The 19,390-nt window shown below is 45.1% G+C and overlaps 1 protein-coding gene across 2 annotated transcripts in view; it reads right to left on the reverse strand.

Moving 5' to 3' along the window:
• Nucleotides 1-19,390, reverse strand: part of TBC1D22A (TBC1 domain family member 22A) — a 741,029-nt gene that overhangs the window by 660,476 nt on the left and 61,163 nt on the right. For both annotated transcript variants that reach the window (XM_040412231.1, XM_040412223.1), the window contains one exon: nt 16,957-17,297. In XM_040412231.1, coding sequence (XP_040268165.1) covers nt 16,957-17,297 — 341 coding nt within the window. The remainder of the gene's footprint in view (nt 1-16,956; nt 17,298-19,390) is intronic.

Genomic DNA, 19,390 nt, shown 5'->3' on the forward strand with positions numbered 1-19,390 from the left:
ACAAAAGGATGGAAGTGACACCTCCTGTTGGCGGTGGAACCTTGAGGCCACTTTAGGTAGAAACATTGGGGTGTGTCTAAGAATAATCCGGTCTTCTAAAACTGTAAGATAAGGTGCTTTACAGGAGAATGCCTGAATCTCACCTACTCTCTTGGCTGATGTTATAGCCAGCAGAAAGGCAGTCTTTAAGGACAGAAGTTTAAGTGAGATCTCTTCTAAAGGCTCAAAGGGTGCCTCCATTAGGACTTCTAGCACTAGGTTCAAGTCCCACGGGGGAATGGTCGAATGAAAGAATGGGCATTTTCTGAATGCTCCTTTTATGAACCTCTTTATTAATGGAAGGTCTGCCAATCTTACATCAAGGAAGCTACTTAATGCTGAGACTTGTACTTTTATGGTGTTGGGTCTGAGGCCCTTGTCCAGGCCTGCCTGTAAAAAGTCCAGTATGAGTGGGATATTAGTCTCCTGACTGTAGTATATTCTGTCTCCTGCAAATCTTAGGAAAGCTTCCCAAGTTCTTTTATAGATCCGAGAGGTAGAGGCCTTTTTACTGCATAGTAGGGTAGATATTACGGAATCTGATAGACCTCTTTGCTGTAAGTGGACCCGTTCACTTTCCATGCTGTTAAGTGAAGGTTTGCTACCTCTGGATGAAGTACCGGCCCCTGACGTAGTAGTCCCGGATATGATGGGAGAGACCAGTATTGACCTGCCGACAGATTGTAGAGGAGGGGAAACTAGGACCTTTTGGGCCAAAAGGGGGCGATTAATATTAGTTGTGCTTTCTCTTCTATTATTTTCATTAGTACTTTTGAAATTATGTTGTGCGGGGGAAATGCGTACAAGAGATCTTTTGGCCATGGACAGGACAGGGCGTCCACCATCAGTGGGTGACACCTGTTGGAGAGGGAACCGAATAACTCGAGTTGTCTGTTTTTCTGGCTTGCGAAGAGATCTACTTTTGGTAGCCCCCATTTGAGTGTTATTTGTTTGAACATGTTGGGATCTAGAGACCACTCTCCCCCTTTTAGAACTTCTCTGCTGAGATAGTCTGCTATTTCGTTTTCCTCTCCTTTCAGATGAACTGCTACCAGGGATTTTATATTCTTCTCTGCCCAGCTGAAAATTTCCCCTGTCAATTTTTGTAGCTTTTTGCTTCTGGTACCCCCTTGTCGGTTCAGGTAGGCTACGGTAGTAGCATTGTCGGACAGTATCTTTACATGACGGGTCTTTACGTATGGAAGATGATTTGTTAGCGCCTCCCATACTGCCGACAGTTCTCTTACGTTTGAAGAGGCTGCTGACATCTCTGGACTCCAGGAGCTTTGGATTACATGACTCCCTGTATGGGCTCCCCAGCTGCTGGCGTCGGAGGTTATAGTGATCTGGTTTATCGGTCGCCAAAAGACTCCTTTTTGGAGGTTTCTTTTTATTTTCCACCACAGGAGAGATATTTTCACTTTTAGTGGAATTTCTACCTTCCTGTTTAGAGAGCTTTGTTCTCCGTCCCAGGATTCTAGGAGAAACTTTTGCAAGATTCTCGTGTGATGTTGTGCCCATCGCACTGCGGGAATAGTGGAAGTCAGATGACCTAACAGTCTCAAGATGTCTCTTATGGTCACTTTCTTTGCTTCGCAAATTTTGGAGACTTTTTGACCTATGTTTATCTGTTTTTCTGGGGGCAGGAAGGACATGAGATTGTGTGAATCTAACAGTATCCCTAGGAATTTTTTTAGTTGACTGGGAACTAAGTCGGATTTTTGAGTATTTATTAGCCAGCCTAGCTCGGTCAGCTTCTCCTGCACCAACTGCACATGATCCTGGAGAACCTGAAGAGATGAGCCCGCTATTAGGAGGTCGTCTAGGTATGGGACTACTAGGATACCCTGAAGGTGTAGGAACCCTGTCACTTCGGCCATGATCTTTGAAAAAATTCTTGGGGCGGATGATATCCCAAAGGGAAGGGCCTGAAACTGGAAGTGTAACTCCTGACCTCCTAGAAGGAGGGCTATCCTGAGATATTTTTGGTAGGCTCTGTGTATGGGAACATGGTAGTATGCGTCCGCAAGGTCTATAGTTACCATGTAGCTGTTTTTGGGTAGGAGATTTACTGTGGATCTGATCGACTCCATTTAGAATTTTTTGTAGGTCATATTTTTGTTCAGTTTTTTTAGATTGATTATTAACCTGAAGGATTTGTTGGGTTTTTGAATAAGGAATATGGGGGAATAGAACCCTTGCCTCTCCTGACCTTCTGGGACTGGTACAATAACTTCCTTTTTTAAGAGAGATGATATCTCCGACTCTAAGGCCTGTTGGCTTTCTGTTTTTTTTTAATGGTCTGTTGATAAAGAAATGCTCTGGAGGAGTCGTATCGAATTCTAGCTTGTACCCCATGGATATAGTGCTTATGATTCAAGGGGCGGACGAAATCTTCCCCCAAGCTGTGGTAAACCTTTTTAATCTTCCCCCTACTTGATGCCTGGCGTCATTGACTGGGCTTAGAGGTGGACTCGGGGTTAAAAAGAAACCCCCTCCCTCTCCCTCTGGAGGATTGCCATCTATTAGTGTTATCCCTCCTCTTCTGGTCTGTTCTATTTCTCCTTTGGCTACGAAAGGACCGACGTTGTTGGTAGAATTTTGATTCTGATGGAAACCCCTTCTTTTTGTCAGACGCTTCTCTAAAATGTCCTCTAGAACTGAACCAAAAAGCTTATCACCCTCACACGGAATGGCGCATAGCCGATTTTTTTAACTAGCGTCCCCCGTCCAAGATCTAAGCCACACAGCTCTTCTTGTGGAATTGGAGAGGGCCGCGGATCTAGCTGACAGTTTCACTAGATCTGCTGATGCGTCTGACAAAAAATTACATGCCTGCTTAAGGGTAGGTATTGAGGCTAGGATTTCTTCCCTAGAAGTCCCTACTGCCAGGTGTTCTTCCAGTTGGTCTAGCCAAATTGACAGGGATCTTGAAGTGCAGGTAGCTGCTATACTGGGCCTGAGCATGGCTGTGTTTGTCTCCCAGGTTCGTTTTAATAGTCCCTCACACTTTTTATCCATGGGGTCTTTAAGCAGGCCCATGTCCTCAAAGGGGAGACACGTTTTCTTGGATATTCTGGCGACCGGCTCATCAATCCTAGGTGTCTTATCCCATAGAATTGAATCCTCTTCCAGGAATGGGTATTTCCTTTTAAAGGAGACTGGTATTAAATTATTTTTCTCCGGATCTTCCCATTCTTTTTTTAATTAAGGTTTTAATATTATTATGGACGGGAAAAACTTTCCTCTTTTTCTCCCCCAGCCCCTGGAACATTTTGTCCTGCACAGACTGAGGCTCCTTGGTCTCTTCAATTTTCATTGTGGCCCTGATGGTCCTTAATAATCTCTCGGTTTCTTCTGGGCTACAGAGGGGTTTCCCTGATTCCTCCTCAGAGGATTCGGATTCCTCAAGAGACACTACCTCTCCCTCTTCGGAGTCAGGTTCCGGCTGATGGTGCGACACCTGAGATTTTTGCGAGGTGGAGGGCTGAGGAGAGCACGGAGGGAGTCTAGCATGAATTGCCGAATTCACCTCCTCTTTAATCATACCACGAATGGATTCCAGAAGAGAGGGCGATTCTCTTGACACTATTTTGTCTGTACACTTGGGACATAGTGATTTTTTTGTTTTAGAGGGTAGGGATTTTTTTCACACCCCACATCTCTTTTTAGACAAAGATTCCCCAGATCTTCTGGTGCTGGTATCCTGGCCCTGAAAGGTAATATTTGAATCTCCTTTAGGGTATGTAATAGCCTATACTACCACCGGCACCACTAGTGAGGAAAAATTGGAACAGTGTGCAATTTCCACCCCCCCCTCCTAAACGGGGAACGGGGTTAACACATAAGGGAAGGAGGCTTACCGGGCTCAGGAGCTTCCACGGGAGCCGACATGTCAGCGAGCGAAGCAGGACGCCGACTCCTCGCATTCCAGCTCTTTATCCGCCAGTCCTCTGACGTCACACGCCACCGGAAGTGACGCCGAGGACTGGCGAGCTCACTTCCGCCTGTGCGTGCGCATGCGCGCTTGATCCCTCGTTCCTAGAATGAAACTAAGGAACGGAGGCCCGTGGCTGCCTTCATGGACGGACTTACGCCTAAGGTACAGGGCAGTCCGTTACCCTCTACCTCTGCACGGCCCTACCGAACGGGGAAAACTCCAGGCCGTGCGCAATAACCCCCGCCGTAGCAGGAGCGGCTTCCACGCGATCCCGAGGACAGGAAACAACAAACTGAAGCAGGTAAGGGGAGGGGGCCTTTTAAACTTGAGCTTCTACGTTGTTTCCTGTCCTGGGGAGGCGGGGACACCCTCCTGGAGTGCCGTTGTGGAGGCGCCGGGGAAAAGATTAGTTACCAGATACTTACCTTCCAAAGTGCAGCCATTCCTGAGATCTGTCTCCCGGTCACGTGGTCCCTCCAGATGTCTTTTCTTTGCTTCCGGAATAGTCCGTCTTCTTGTCTTCCGCTCCTCTCTTCCTGGCTTGAGCAGGAGACGGATCGTCACGAATGACGTCCCCACCTCCTGCAAGTGGGAGCGCCGGCCTCCGTCTTCTTCCCCAGCTTGCTGAGGAGAGCCGTGTGAGCCCCGCCCTCGCCTTTTAATACAAATACAGGAGGCGTGTGCCGGCGGCAGAATCACATAGCATAGGGGTTAACTTCCTTAGATCGCAACGCCCTATCATAGAGGTCGGGTGCCGGCTATGTGATTCTGCCGCCAGCACCCGCCTCCTGTATTTCTATTAATGATTTAGTTATCATTAGTGGCGCAGTGGCCACATCCCCTCCCCTCCTCCGCCCCTCTCTTCTCATTGGTGGCAGATGCACAGGGGGGAGGGAGAGAGAGAGACTCCTTCTTCCCTGTGCTGCTGAGGAGAACATGGTGCACTGAGAGCAGAGTGCGCCATGTTCTCTGATACTAGGCTGCTCAGTAGCGCAGGCTAGTATTGGTAAATGTCAAATCCCGGTATCGAATCGATACCAATACAAAAGTATCGATTGGGTATCGATAATTCGATACCCGCAACAACTCTAAAAACACACATAAATACACCATATACATAGTACACATACATAAATACACCATATATACACACTACACACACACATACCACCCAGCTAAGGAGCTAATCTATCAGTGGCGCGCAAAGCAATGGAAGCGAACATCTCCAGCTGCCCTACTGGTAAGGGTACTTTCACACTTGCATTAAACTTTTCCGGTATTGAGTTCCGTCCTATGGGCTGAATACTGGAAAAAAAAACGATCAGTTTTATCCTAATGCATTCTGAATGGAGAGCAATCCGTTCAGTATGCATCAGGATGTCTTCAGTTCAGTCACTGTACGGTTTTTGGACGGAGAAAATACCGCAGCATGCTGCAGTATTTTCCCCGTCCAAAATTCCGAAACACTTGCCGGAATGCCGGATCCGGCATTATTTTCCATTGAAATGCATTAATGCCGGGAAAATGTTCCAGAAAAACAGATCATGTTTTGCAGTCTGCACATGCGCAGACCTTTAAAAATGTGAAAAGGAAATATACCGGATCCGTTTTTCCAGATGACAACCAGAGAGACGGATCCGGTATTGCAATGCATTTGTGAGACGGATCGGCACCCGGATCAGTCTACAAATGGTATCCGTCTGCATACAGATTGCTGGAACTGCCTGCCGGAATCCAACAACGCAAGCGTGAAAGTACTCTAACACGGTTCTCCGATCCAGTTATAATTTTAACAACCGGATCTGGAGAACTAAAGGGAACTGGCTGAATCCCATGCCTGTAAACAGCGATCTGCTGCCCAGAAACAATGATTGGGTATGGGGACAAGTGATCGCAATAGCGACCCCTCATCCTCATACTGTGGAGGAGATCGCTGCATTTAAACCCGCCTTTAGGAATATTCGATTTATACCCACAGACTAAACGTAACTTTTTATGTGAATGGACAGTTAATTGCACCAAACAAAGAAAATGTTTTTATAGGCGTTCCGTCAAACCTTCAGGTTCAAGAAAAAAAAAAAGCTGACGACTCAACCTGAGAACATGTGAATAAAAATTGACAGCATCCAATATTCTCATGTGGCTTCTTCTTTATTCAAGACATAATCCAATGGACTGTTCACGTCCGATTAGTTAATTAACGATTATGGACTATATATCTGTGCGCACGTTATTTATCTATGCTTGACAAACACCATAAGGGGTTAAAACGTTGAATTTCTTGTCGTGTTGGATTATGTACCGAATAAAGAAGAAGCCAAGTGACAATATTGGATGCTGTAAGTTTTCATTCATATGTTGAAGTTCCGGGCATGGGATTTCCTGGAGTTTGGACTATGCATCCAGCAGTGAGTACTTTGCAAGAGAATAGCGATGTTGGAAATATTGTTTTATAGTTGTTATCATCCTGAGAAAATTTGAAGATGTGCTAATCTGCCCTTTGCTAATTGCTAGACATTCACAATAAATAAACACAGACAGCTAAAAAGTGTGAAAACTTCAAGACCTTATAAGACTTGCCAAAAGCAACAGATAATCAAGACTGTCAACAGCCAGCTACATACATCACGTACTGTACAAAATAACGGACATGAAGCAACAGCAAAGAACAAATTATTAATAAACTATATTTACTACTGTATGGTTATCTATATTTAGTGTTTAAAGGGTTCTCCGGGAACTAGAAAAATGAAAATACTTAAATATTACTTTATTATAAATACACTGCTCAAAAAAATAAAAGAGAACACTTAAACAACACAATGTAACTCCAAGTCAATCACAATTCTGTGAAATCAAACTGTCCACTTAGGAAGCAACACTGAGTGACAATCAATTTCACATGCTGTTGTGCAAATGGGATAGACAACAGGTGGAAATTATAGGCAATTAGCAAAACACCCCCAATAAAGGAGTGGTTCTGCAGGTGGTGATCACAGACCACTTCTCAGTTCCTATGCTTCCTGGCTGATGTTTTGGTCACTTTTGAATGCTGGTGGTGCTTTCACTCTAGTGGTAGCATGAGACGGAGTCTACAACCCACACAAGTGGCTCAGGTAGTGCAGCTTATCCAGGATGGCACATCAATGCAAGCTGTGGCAAGAAGGTTTGCTGTGTCTGTCAGCTTAGTGTCCAGAGCATGGAGGCGCTACCAGGAGACAGGCCAGTACATCGGGAGACGTGGAGGAGGCCGTAGGAGGGCAACAACCCAGCAGCAGGACCGCTACCTCCGCCTTTGTGCAAGGAGGAGCACTGCCAGAGCCCTGCAAAATGACCTCCAGCAGGCCACAAATGTGCATGTGTCTGCTCAAACGGTCAGAAACGGACTCCATGAGGGTGATATGAGGGCCCGACGTCCACAGGTGGGGGTTGGGCTTACAGCCCAACACCGTGCAGGACGTTTGGCATTTGCCAGAGAACACCAAGATTAGCAAATTCGCCACTGGCGCCCTGTGCTCTTCACAGATTAAAGCAGGTTCACACTGAGCACATGTGACAGACGTGACAGAGTCTGGAGACGCCGTGGAGAACGTCCTGCTGCCTGCAACATCCTCCAGCATGACCGGTTTGGCATTGGGTCAGTAATGGTGTGGGGTGGCATTTCTTTGGAGGGCCGCACAGCCCTCCATGTGCTCGCCAGAGGTAGCCTGACTGCCATTAGGTACCGAGTTGAGATCCTCAGACCCCTTGTGAGACCATATGCTGGTGCTGTTGGCCCTGGGTTCCTCCTAATGCAAGACAATGCTAGACCTCATGTGGCTGGAGTGTGTCATCAGTTCCTGCAAGACGAAGGCATTGATGCTATGGACTGGCCCGCCCGTTCCCCACACCTGAATCCAATTGAGCACATCTGGGACATCATGTCTCGCTCTATCCACAAACATCACGTTGCACCACAGACTGTCCAGGAGTTGGCAGATGCTTTAGTCCAGGTCTGGGAGGAGATCCCTCAGGAGACCGTCCGCCACCTCATCAGGAGCATGCACAGGCGTTGTAGGGAGGTCATATAGGCACGTGGAGGCCACACACACTACTGAGCCTCATTTTGACTTGTTTTAAGGACATTACATCAAAGTTGGATCAGCCTGTAGTGTGTTTTTACACTTTAATTTTGAGGGCGACTCCAAATCCAGACCTCCATGGGTTGAAAATTTGATTTACATTTTTGTGTGATTTTGTTGTCAGCACATTCAACTATGTAAAGAACAAAGTATTTCAGAAGAATATTTAATTAATTCAGATCTAGGATGTGTTATTTTTGTGTTCCCTTTATTTTTTTGAGCAATGTATATTCCCAAATACCTTTTATTAGTTATAATGGTTCGTTTTGTCTGTGAAGCAATCATTAGGAGAAATAAAGTGGCTGCTGTCCTATTAGTACACAGAAAACCTGTCCTAATCACACAGCGAGACAAGTTACTTCAGAGCAGTGAGCTAAAGAGCTGCCTCATCTTCATCTATGATCCTGAATACAGGTTAATATGATCTTTATGCCTCATGAACTCCATTTCTACAGAGATTTAGCTGAAGTACAGAGAGCAGGGTGGGGGTGATGTGGATAATGTACAGCAGCACTTGTATGCAGTCTCTATTTCCACAGTCTGTCCTGTCCGTCCTCTCTGAACTTCAGGTCTCCTCATGAACTCTATTCCAACAGAGATTCAGTTAAAGTTCTTATAATCTGTATTCAGGATTATGATTCCTGACAAGTAGGAAGAAAGGAGGGGGGGGGGCAAGGCAGCTCTTTACCTCAGTGCTCAGAAGTAACATGTCCTCCTGTATGATTAGGACAGGTTTTGTGTGTATTAACAGGACAGTGGCCATTTTGTTTCTCATAAGGACTGCTCCCTAAATAAAATGAGCCATTATAAACATCATGAAAAGGTATATGGGAATATATTTACAATAAAGTAATATTTAAGTATTTTCCTTTTCTAAATTCTCGGAGAACCCCTTAAGGACCCTTGCTGTACGTTACATCTGGACGTGACTTAAGGACCAGTGACGTATATGTATGGCACAAGGTCCGCCGGGTGCTGGGAGGGAATCGCTGGGGAATCGGGGCACCATGGCTGCCCTTACCGGCAGGCATCCATGCCGGGTAAGGGCAGCATGGTGCAGCATCGCCCCCCTGCAGCTCCAAGCACTGCGATTTGTCAATGAAGACCGTCACATTGCAGCGCCGGAAGCAGTATAGAGCTGCGGGGCGGGGGAGGGGGAGGTGACCGGTGCTGAATCGTGGTGAAGAAAGAAGAAAAGAAGAACATCTAGAATTGCTGCACTGATTTTTTTTTCATCTGCAGCTGTTCCAGATCCTTAAACCACCCTCCATCCCTGTCCCTTCCCTATTTTTGCAGAAAAAGTTTTTTTTTGTTTTTACAAAAAAGAAATTCGCCTTTTTTTTTCTTCTAAACTTAGTCAAATTTATTACAAGCCCCTTCGCTTGTGAAAACACAACATACACACCCCTCAAACGAAATAAAGGTTTCAACATTTCACACTCCAATAAAATAAAAATGGGCTGTCAATCCCAACGAGTATATTCAGCTTAAGAGGCATACGCCATGCTTGCCTCCAATACGGATTCTGCCAGTGAGGGAGAATAGGATGCCATTTTCCTCTACTCCTCTACCCCCTCCTCCTCATCATCATAATCACGTGCTGCTGATGAGGGACCCTCTAGAAGACGCCCCAGGGTAGCAGCGGAGGCAGCCCCCCAGAGTTGAACCCTTAAGGAACCCACCGCCTGACGATTATCAGCCCCAAATTCCGGATTTTGAGGGCAGGTCCGGAATACAGATAGATAGTGAACTAGATTTTTTCAAAGTCTTCTTCTCTGAAGATTTTGTAAATTTAATGGTGGCCCAAACCAATTTATAAGCCTAACAATTCATTGATCAGAACCCTACATTGGCATACACTTGAACCCTAGGTTGGACCCCAGTAAGTGCAGCAGAGATGATGAAGTTTTGGGGACTCGTGCTGCATATGGGCATTTTCTACCAAACTCCAATTTACAGTAAGACCATGACCCGGAAACGATTTTAGTCAATTAGGAAATTTCTACACTACAACTACAATGCACAGTGCCCACCCCAAAACGACCCAACATTTGACTGTCTGTTCAAGGTTAGGCCTGTCATTGACAACTTTAACACCAGGCTTGCAGAGGTGTACAACCCTGATAAAAATGTCAGTGCAGATGAGTGCCTATTACTTTTCAAAGGGAGGGTTAGATTCCGCCAGTACCTGCCTAGCAAACGGGCAAGGTATGGCATTAAGATATACAAACTTTGTGAGAGTAGCTCCAGGTACACCCACAAGTTCCACATTTTACAGAGGGAAAGATTCCTGGATAGAACCCCCAGAATGCCCCCCCATCCTAGGAATTAGTGGGAAGATCATGTGGGACTTACTGCATCCACTGCTGGATAAGGGTAACCGTCTCTATGTGGATAACTATTATACCAGCATAACCCTATTCATGTCCTTAACTGCTAGAGGTACTGTGGCTTGCGGCACAATGTGCAAAAATCAGAGAGGCCTCCCTAGATACCTGGTAGGGCAACCACTGAGAATGGGTGAAAGTAGGGCTCTCCTCCATGAGAACATACTGGTGGTTAAGTACAAGGAGAAGAGGGACATCCTTGTACTGACTACCATTCATACAAACACCAGCTCTCCTGCTCATGTACGAGGTACCACAACCACTACCCCCAAACCAGTTTGTATCCTGGACTACAACAGGCACATGGGAGGAATGGATCTTTCAGATCAACTTCTGAAGCCCTACAGTGCCACACAAAAAACGAAAGTGTGGTACAAAAAGCTGGCCGTACACATTGTACAGATGGCAATGTGCAATGCGTACGTGCTATTTCAATCTGCAGGCCACACAGGAACTTTCCTTCAGTTCCAAGAGGTGGTCATCAAGGCCCTAATTTTTCAAAGCCAAGCCGGGGAGGGTCCCAATACTTCTGGAAGTCATCACTACCCGTGTTGTACCAGGGCAACATTTTCCAGGTCAAGTGCCCCAGACAGCAGGGAAGGGAAGGACCCAAAAAAGATGCAGGGTGTGTTCCAAAAAGGGGGATAAGGAAAGACACCATTTACCACTGCGAAAACTGCCCTGAAAAACCTGGCCAGTGCATGCAGGATTGATTTAAAATCTACCACTCATCCATGGAGTATTCATTTAATTTCATCCTTTATGTACCCTGTAGTTTTACCACCTTATATCTCTGATTTAGTCCGTATAGCTTACAGATCCACTTTTTCAACAACCACTACATACCGGTATTCATTTCTGTGAAACACCCGTTATGTCAAAAGTACCCTTTCCACCACTTAAAATGTTCGTACGGAGGTGCTCTTTCCAAAATGGGGTCACTTGTTGGGGTTTTTAATTTCTGGGGACCTCAGGAATTTTTTTGATGCGACATGGCAGCTAAAATCCATGTCGCCCAATTCAGGTCAGCAAAATCCCTATTTTGCTGTTTGACTCTAGAGCCATGCTGTGCGCTTATACATAATTTTTTTAGCACATATGGGGGGTTGCCGTATTCGGGGGGAAATGGGGAACAAAATGTGGGGTATATTTTGTCCTGTTACCCTTTGGGAAAGTGAAAAATGTGGGTGTAAAGCAACTTTTTTTGTGAAAAAAAACTAAATTTTTCATTTTCACTTCCAAGTTTTCCTAATTCTAGGAAACACCTTTGAGGTCAAAGTGCTCACTACACACTTTGAAAGATTCCTTCAGGCGTGTAGTTTCCAAAATGGGGTCACTTTTTGGGTGTTTCCACTGTAGGGCCACCTCCGGGTGTCTTTATATGCGACATAGCTCCCAATTAACATTCCAGCAAAATCCACTCTTCAAAAGCCATATGGTGCTCCTTCCATTCTGAAGCCTGCCGTGCGCTCATACAGTTTTTGAGCACATATGGGGTGTTTCTATAAACTCCAGAATCAGGGTAATAGATTTTGAGTTTTGTTTGGCTGTTATTCCTTGATGTAATGTTGATGCAAGCTAATTGTACCTGAAGAAGGGGTTAAACCCTGAAACGCGTTGTACCACTTGCCGAAATAAATTAATAACCCTATCACTCCAGCCACTGGGTGGTTTATGCACCGTGGGATACCTTTTCTTTTAATTGAACCACTGGCTTTCTGCGGGATTCCAGGCATCCCTGAACAGAAGTATTTCATCCCGGGCTGCACACCATCCGTTGTGAGGAGTTCATGGCACTTTGCTATACGTCTACATTAGAGTTGTGCCTAAACTAGCACAACTCTATCAGGTGAGCCTCCCCAGTGGAGATACCTTTTTATCTATATATTCTCTACGTTATTACCCTATGGTGCGCCATTCTTTTTTTGTTCTTTAGTGGAACGACGCCTGTTTCTGACATTCCTTGATGTGTTGCAGGGAAAATTCCCATATTCCTTTAATTCTCATGGGACACCTAAAGGGTTAACAAAGTTTGTAAAATCTGTTTTGATTAGCTTGAGGGGTGTAGTTTCTAAAATGGGGCGATTTATGGGTGGTTTCTAATATGTAAGCCCCACAAAGTGACTTCATAACTGAACTGGTCCTTAAAAAATTGGGTTTCGGAAATTCTCTTAAAAATTTTAAGATGGTCTTCTAAGCCTTCTAACGTCCCCAAAAAATATAATGTAATTTTCATAATGATACAAGCATGAAGTGGACATATGGGGAATGTAAAGTACTAACTTTTTTTGAGATATTACCATTTTAAAAGTAGAGAAATAGATTTTTTTTTGTAAAATCTTTTTTTTTTTTTTATAAATAAAAATGAAATATTTTGACTCAAATTGACCACTGTCGTGAAGTACAATATGTGACGAGAAAACAATTTCAGAATGGCCTGGATAAGCATTTTAAAGTTATCACTACATAAAGTGACACATCAGATTTGCTAAAAATGGCCTGGTCTTCAAGGTGAAAAATGGCAGGGTCCTGAAGGTGTTAATATTATATATGACATAGTGGAAACCAAAAATGGGTGGAATTGGGGGGGGGGGATGCAATTCCACCATATATTTATGAGAGTTTTTACAGTGGTCCTTATGTGGTAAAACTGACCGAACAGGATGAATACGTTTATATTTTAATAGTTTTGGCATTTTGAGACACTACAGTGCTAATGAGGTTTACTTTTTATTGTTTATTTTTAATATGGGGGAAAGGGGATAATTAGAATTTTTATAAATACCATATTTTTCACCCTATAAGACCAAAGTGGGAGGAAAATATCAGTGCGTCTTATGAGGAGAATACTAATGAGTGTCATGTTCCAGGGGCCCGGGCAGACCTCCGGTACATCATGCAAACAGGACACAGGCAGGTAGATTACAGACCAAGAACCAAACAGAAAACATGTACACATGTAATAAATGTAACACATGTAATAAACACGGCAGTAACAAATAAGCAGGTTAACCAACAGTGGTAGCTTGGCCGAGGGCTCACTGGTCGCACCTCCAGGAAGGTCCCGGTACACTTGGCCGCTCCCTGCAGAGAACCACAGACAACAACAGGGCTCGAAACCAAACAAACTCACGACATGGATCAGACGATAAACAGGAACCAGCACATATGCAGATGCCTGGACCCCATGCGGAACGGAAGCACGACGAAGGTCACAGGCAGAGCTGTGAGAACTCAGGAGCCCTCTCACGAAGGCAGGATATACACAGTATAGGAAAAGAAGCAGTAAGGCACTGCAGGCAAGATATGGAACAGACTTCGTCAGCAGCAATGGGCTACACCCAGCAAAGCACAAGACAGACTGACCACAAGCCACACAGCTGATAGATAGAAATACCTGCAACAACAAGGGCAACTGATCAGCCACACCCAGAAACAGACCAAGGAATGTCACAGAATGCAGCAGCCAGCACACTCCAAACGGCAACCAAACACAGGATAACCTGTAACCAGTACGAGGTACAGGCAGCCAGCCTACACAACAAGGAGTCCTAGAACCACACACTGTATCCATACTCAGACCCTTCTCAGGTTCTGAGCAGGCACCATATTTAAAGACCTGAAAGACCTGACTTCCGCCTTACATGTCCAGAGGAGGTTGGGAAGGCGTTAAATCAGCTAGGCTTGATGCAGGTGAAAAATATAGGGAAAATTTGTGATGTGATTGCACCTAGAAATGTCATGAAATGCAACAAGATTTGGCATATTTCTGCTGTCCATTAAGTTTTAGACCTATTTTTGAACCAAAGGTGGCAAAAGAATAGGTCATCAGTATCTGAGTGGTGGGTGTCCGACTCCCGGGAGCCAATCAGCTATGTGAGAAGGCAACGGCGCTTCTGTATGCTACACAGCCTTCTTGCAGCTTTCCCTAGGCCAGTAACGTCACATTTATCAGTCACCTGGCCTAGGCGAAGTCCGGCCCTATTCATGTGAATGGGTTGGAGCTGTGATATCAAGCACAGCCTCTGTATCATATATGGCGCTGTGCTTGGTAACCTGAGAGAAGGCTGCGGCCCTTACAGATGGCTGATTGCTGGGGTCCTGGGTGTCAGACCTCCATTTATCAGATACTGATGACCTATCCAGAGGAATAGGTAATCAGAGGTAATCAGTTAAAGCGACTCAGAAAACCCTTTTAACTTCAAGAATCCAAAAGGTATATTTCACAACATTTACAGAATAAAAAACATTTAATACAGTGCACTAAGTGCCTTGTTTTTAGGCCATGATCCTTAGAGAAATGTGGTTTTAAAAGAGGTCTGTAATTACAGTCCATTGTAAAGAACAATTATACTACCTTGGTGCTTGGAAGTAATTAGTGCATGAAATGGACATTAAACTGGTATTACCACAGAACATGAAAGCAGCTTTCAGGTTAACCAAGATTTTATGTCATAGCTGGTCTTATTATGTGAAAAATATTTATTATTGTGTACCTAACAGAAAACAAGGTAACCTTATTTTTGTGGCGGGGGCGTTGTAACCATAACAGGGCTCCAGACTAAAAAAAAATATCAAGGAGCCATTGGCTCCTAACCTGAAAAATTTAGGAGCCAAATTTTAATTTTTTTGTCGTCAAATTTAAAATACATATAATTATGGTATAACAAAAAAAAAAAAAAAACAGTCTTGCCTAGGGTTGTCACGATACCAAAATTTTGACTTTATTTCGATAACATTAAAAAGTATTGCGATACTCGATACCATGTTGAAAAAAATAAAAACCGCCAACAAAAGCCACGTGCATTCCAGATTTTATGGAACGTCTGGACCATAATAGAACAGATCTTTCATCCCTTGTCCTATTCACCCTGATAGAGATCTAATAGAGTTAATAGGACTTCACACTCCCTCTGCTGCCCTGTGCTTTGTGCACACAGCATCAGGGATGTTACCATGGCAGCCAGGGCTTCAGTAGCGTCCTGGCTGCCATGGTAACCGATCGGAGCCCCAGGATTACATTTCTGGGGCTCCGATCGGAACTGCCACTGCCACCAATGAAGAGGGGGGGTAGGGGTCCCTGTCGCCACTGCCACCAATGATTATAATACTTGGGGGGGGTTGGGTGCACACTGCACCACCAATGATTGTACTTTATAATACTCGGGTTGGGGGGGGGGGGGGGTTCCGCACCTGAGGGGTTAATAGCGGCGGATCGCAGCGCGCAGTCATAGAGGCTAGGTGCCGGGTATGGGATATGGCCGGCTCACGCATCGCAGCCTGCGTTTGAATTCAGGCATAAACTATATTCATTGGTGGTGCAGTGGCCACAGCCCCCCCTTCCCCCTCCTCCTCACTTCTATCAGCCCATTGGTGGCAGCGGCATCAGCGGCACAGGGGGGAGGGACTGCATCCTTCTCCCCTGTGCTGTTGAGAAGAACATGGCACACACTGACAGCAGCGTGTGCCATGTCAGTTCCTCGTGTGTGAGAGGCAGAGCAGCGGAGGATCTAGGCGCAAATGGTGACAAGACTACAAAGTCTTGTAGCCATTTACCAATTCTAAGTCGCATTGGCAACCATTTTGGTTACCATCTGGAGCCCTGCATAAAGGCTATAGGGATCATTATTAGAAGAGGGCACGGTAGTTTTTCTTACAGTCCTTACAATTGTTCAGCAGAAATTGGAAGAAAAAAAATAAAAAAATAAAACACAATCCATGTAGCAATTTTTATAATTTCCAATCACATGTAAAGGTTCATTTGTGCTACTGAATTGCATCTTTCAATTCTAAAAAGTTAGAACTTGGGCTACTTTCACACTAGCGTTTTGGCTTTCCGTTTGTGAGATCCGTTCAGGGCTCTCATAAGCGGTACAAAACGGATCAGTTTTGCCCTAATGCATTCTGAATGGAAAAGGATCCGTTCAGAATGCATCAGTTTGCCTTCGTTCTGTCTCCATTCCGCTCTGGAGGCTGACACCAAAACGCTGCCTGCAGCGTTTTGCTGTCCACTTGACAAAACTGAGCCAAACGGATCCGTCCTGACACACAATGTAAGTCAATGGGGATGGATCCATTTTCACTGACACAATAGAAAACGTATCCGTCTCCCATTGACTTCCAATGGTGTTCAATACGCATCCGTCTTGGCTATGTTACAGATAATACAAACGGATCCGGTCATGACGGATGCATGCGGTTGTATTATTGTAACGGATCAGTTTTTGCAGCTCCATGATGGATCCGGCCAAACTGCGAGTGTGAAAGTAGCCTTAAACTCAGCTTTAAAGGTGTTGCCCACTATTATTATTACTATTTATTCCTTTATCCACTGAAAAACTCAATTGAAAACAGTGTCAAATGTAGTAAAAGAATATAATTTTCACAAATTCTCCAGCCACTTTGCCCAAAGCTTCATTTTATACCCCTTAATGGCGCTATAAAACGTAATACAAAGAAAGGTGCATACCTGATGGATTAGGAATCTGACTTTCACTTGCTGATTTTACTATTTTACTGTCACTGTTAATATAGGAGGGTGGCTCTTCTAGTCTCACAGGTCTGTCTTCCAATTGTTGGGTCTCCTGAAATTTGTTCTGTTCCTGTAATTTTGTATGGTTTTGAATCACTTTGTTAGCAGTTTCCATAACAACTTCAGTATTTAAATTTTCTGCTGCCATTGCCATAAGTTCATCATCATCCTCTCCAACGTCCCAGGCATCACTTGTGTTGCTTTCAAATTCTTGAAAAGTAGAGACTTTTTTCAATTTCACAGGTGTAGTTTGAATCTTCTGAACAGTTTTGCTCAGTCTATGAAACACAAAGTAAGAGAACATGAATACTAGACAAAAATCAATGCCTAAATTAGCAAGCCAACACGAACTTTAAAATCACCCTAAAAAAAAATTATTAAAAAGACAGTAAGATTACTTTCACACTAGCGTTAAAGTTTTCCGGTATTGAGTTCCGTCATAGGGGCTCAATACCGGGGGGAAAAACGCATCCGTTTTAGCCTAATGCATTCTGAATGGAGAGCAATTTGTTCAGTGTGCATCAGGATGTCTTCTGTTCAGTCCCTTTTACGGTATTTGGCCGTAGAAAATACCGCAGATTGCTGCAGTATTTTCTACGGCCAAAATTACTGAACACTTGCCGGATTGTCGGCATTAAATTCCATTGTAATGTATTAATGCCGGATCAGGTACCAAGTGTTCAAGAAATTACCGCATGCGCAGACCCTTAACTCCTTAAGGACCGGACTCATTTTCACCTTCAGGACCAGGCCATTTTTTGCAAATCTGACCAGTGTCACTTTATGTGGTGATAACTTTAAAACGCTTTGACTAAGGCCTCATGCACACGACAGTATTTTTTCACGGTCCGCAAAAACGGGGTCCGTAGGTCCGTGATCCGTGACCGTTTTTTCGTCCGTGGGTCTTCCTTGATTTTCGGAGGATCCACGGACATGTAAAAAAAGTCGTTTTGGTGTCCGCCTGGCCGTGCGGAGCCAAACGGATCCGTCCTGAATTACAATGCAAGTCAATGGGGACGGATCTGTTTGACGTTGACACAATACGGTGCAATTGCAAACGGATCCGTCCCCCATTGACTTTCAATGTAGAAGTCAGGAGTCCCTTTTATACCATCGGATCAGAGTTTTCTCCAATCCGATGGTATATTTTAACTTGAAGCGTCCCCATCACCATGGGAACGCCTCTATGTTAGAATATACCATCGGATTTGAGTTAGATTGTGAAACTCAGATCCGACAGTATATTCTAACACGGAGGCGTTCCCATGGTGATGGGGACGCTTCAGGTTAGATTATACTAAAAGAACTGTGTACATGACTGCCCCCTGCTGCCTGGCAGGTTCTGCCAGGCAGCAGGGGGCAGACCGCCCCCCCTCCCCCGCTTTATTTAACTCATTGGTGGCCAGTGCGGCCTAATTAAAATCCCCCCCCCCCTATCATTGGTGGCAGCGGAGAGTACCGATCGGAGTCCCAGTTTAATCGCTGGGGCTCCAATCGGTAACCATGGCAACCAGGATGCTACTGCAGTCCTGGTTGCCATGGTTACTTAGCAATTTTTAGAAGCATTATACTTACCTGCAAGCTGCGATGTCTGTGACCGGCCGGGCGCTCCTTCTACTGGTAAGTGAAAGGTCTGTGCGGCGCATTGCTTATAGCACAGACCTGTCACTTACCAGTAGGAGGAGCGCCCAGCCGGTCACAGACATCGCAGCTCGCAGGTAAGTATAATGCTTCTAAAAATTGCTAAGTAACCATGGCAACCAGGACTGCAGTAGCGTCCTGGTTGCCATGGTTACCGATTGGAGCCCCAGCGATTAAACTGGGACTCCGATCGGTACTCTCCGCTGCCACCAATGATAGAAGAAGAGATTTTAATTAGGAGGGGGAGGGAGGGGGGGGCCCACTGGCCACCAATGAATCTACAGTACTACAGGGGAGGGAGGGGGGCCGGCCGCACTGGCCACCAATGTGTTAACTACAGGGGAGGGGGGGGGGGGTCGGCCGCACTGGCCACCAATGTGTTAACTACATGGGAGGGGGGGCCGGACTGGCCACCAATGAATTTAAAACTGGGGAGGGAGGGGGGTGTGCCCCCTCCTGCCTGGCAGCACCTGATCTCTTACAGGGGGCTATGATCCGCACAATTAACCTCTCAGGTGCAGCACCTGAGGGGTTAATTGTGCGGATCACAGCCCCCTGTAAGAGATCGGGTGCTGCCAGACAGCAGGGGGCAGTCATGTACACAGTTCAAAGTATATTCTAACTAGAAGCGTCCCCATCACTATGGGAACGCCTCTGTATTAGAATATACTGTCGGATCTGAGTTTTTACAAAGTGAAAACTCAGCTCTGAAAAAGCTTTTATGCAGACT

The sequence above is a fragment of the Bufo bufo genome, chromosome 1, assembly GCF_905171765.1.
Source record: "Bufo bufo chromosome 1, aBufBuf1.1, whole genome shotgun sequence".
NCBI lineage: Eukaryota > Metazoa > Chordata > Amphibia > Anura > Bufonidae > Bufo > Bufo bufo.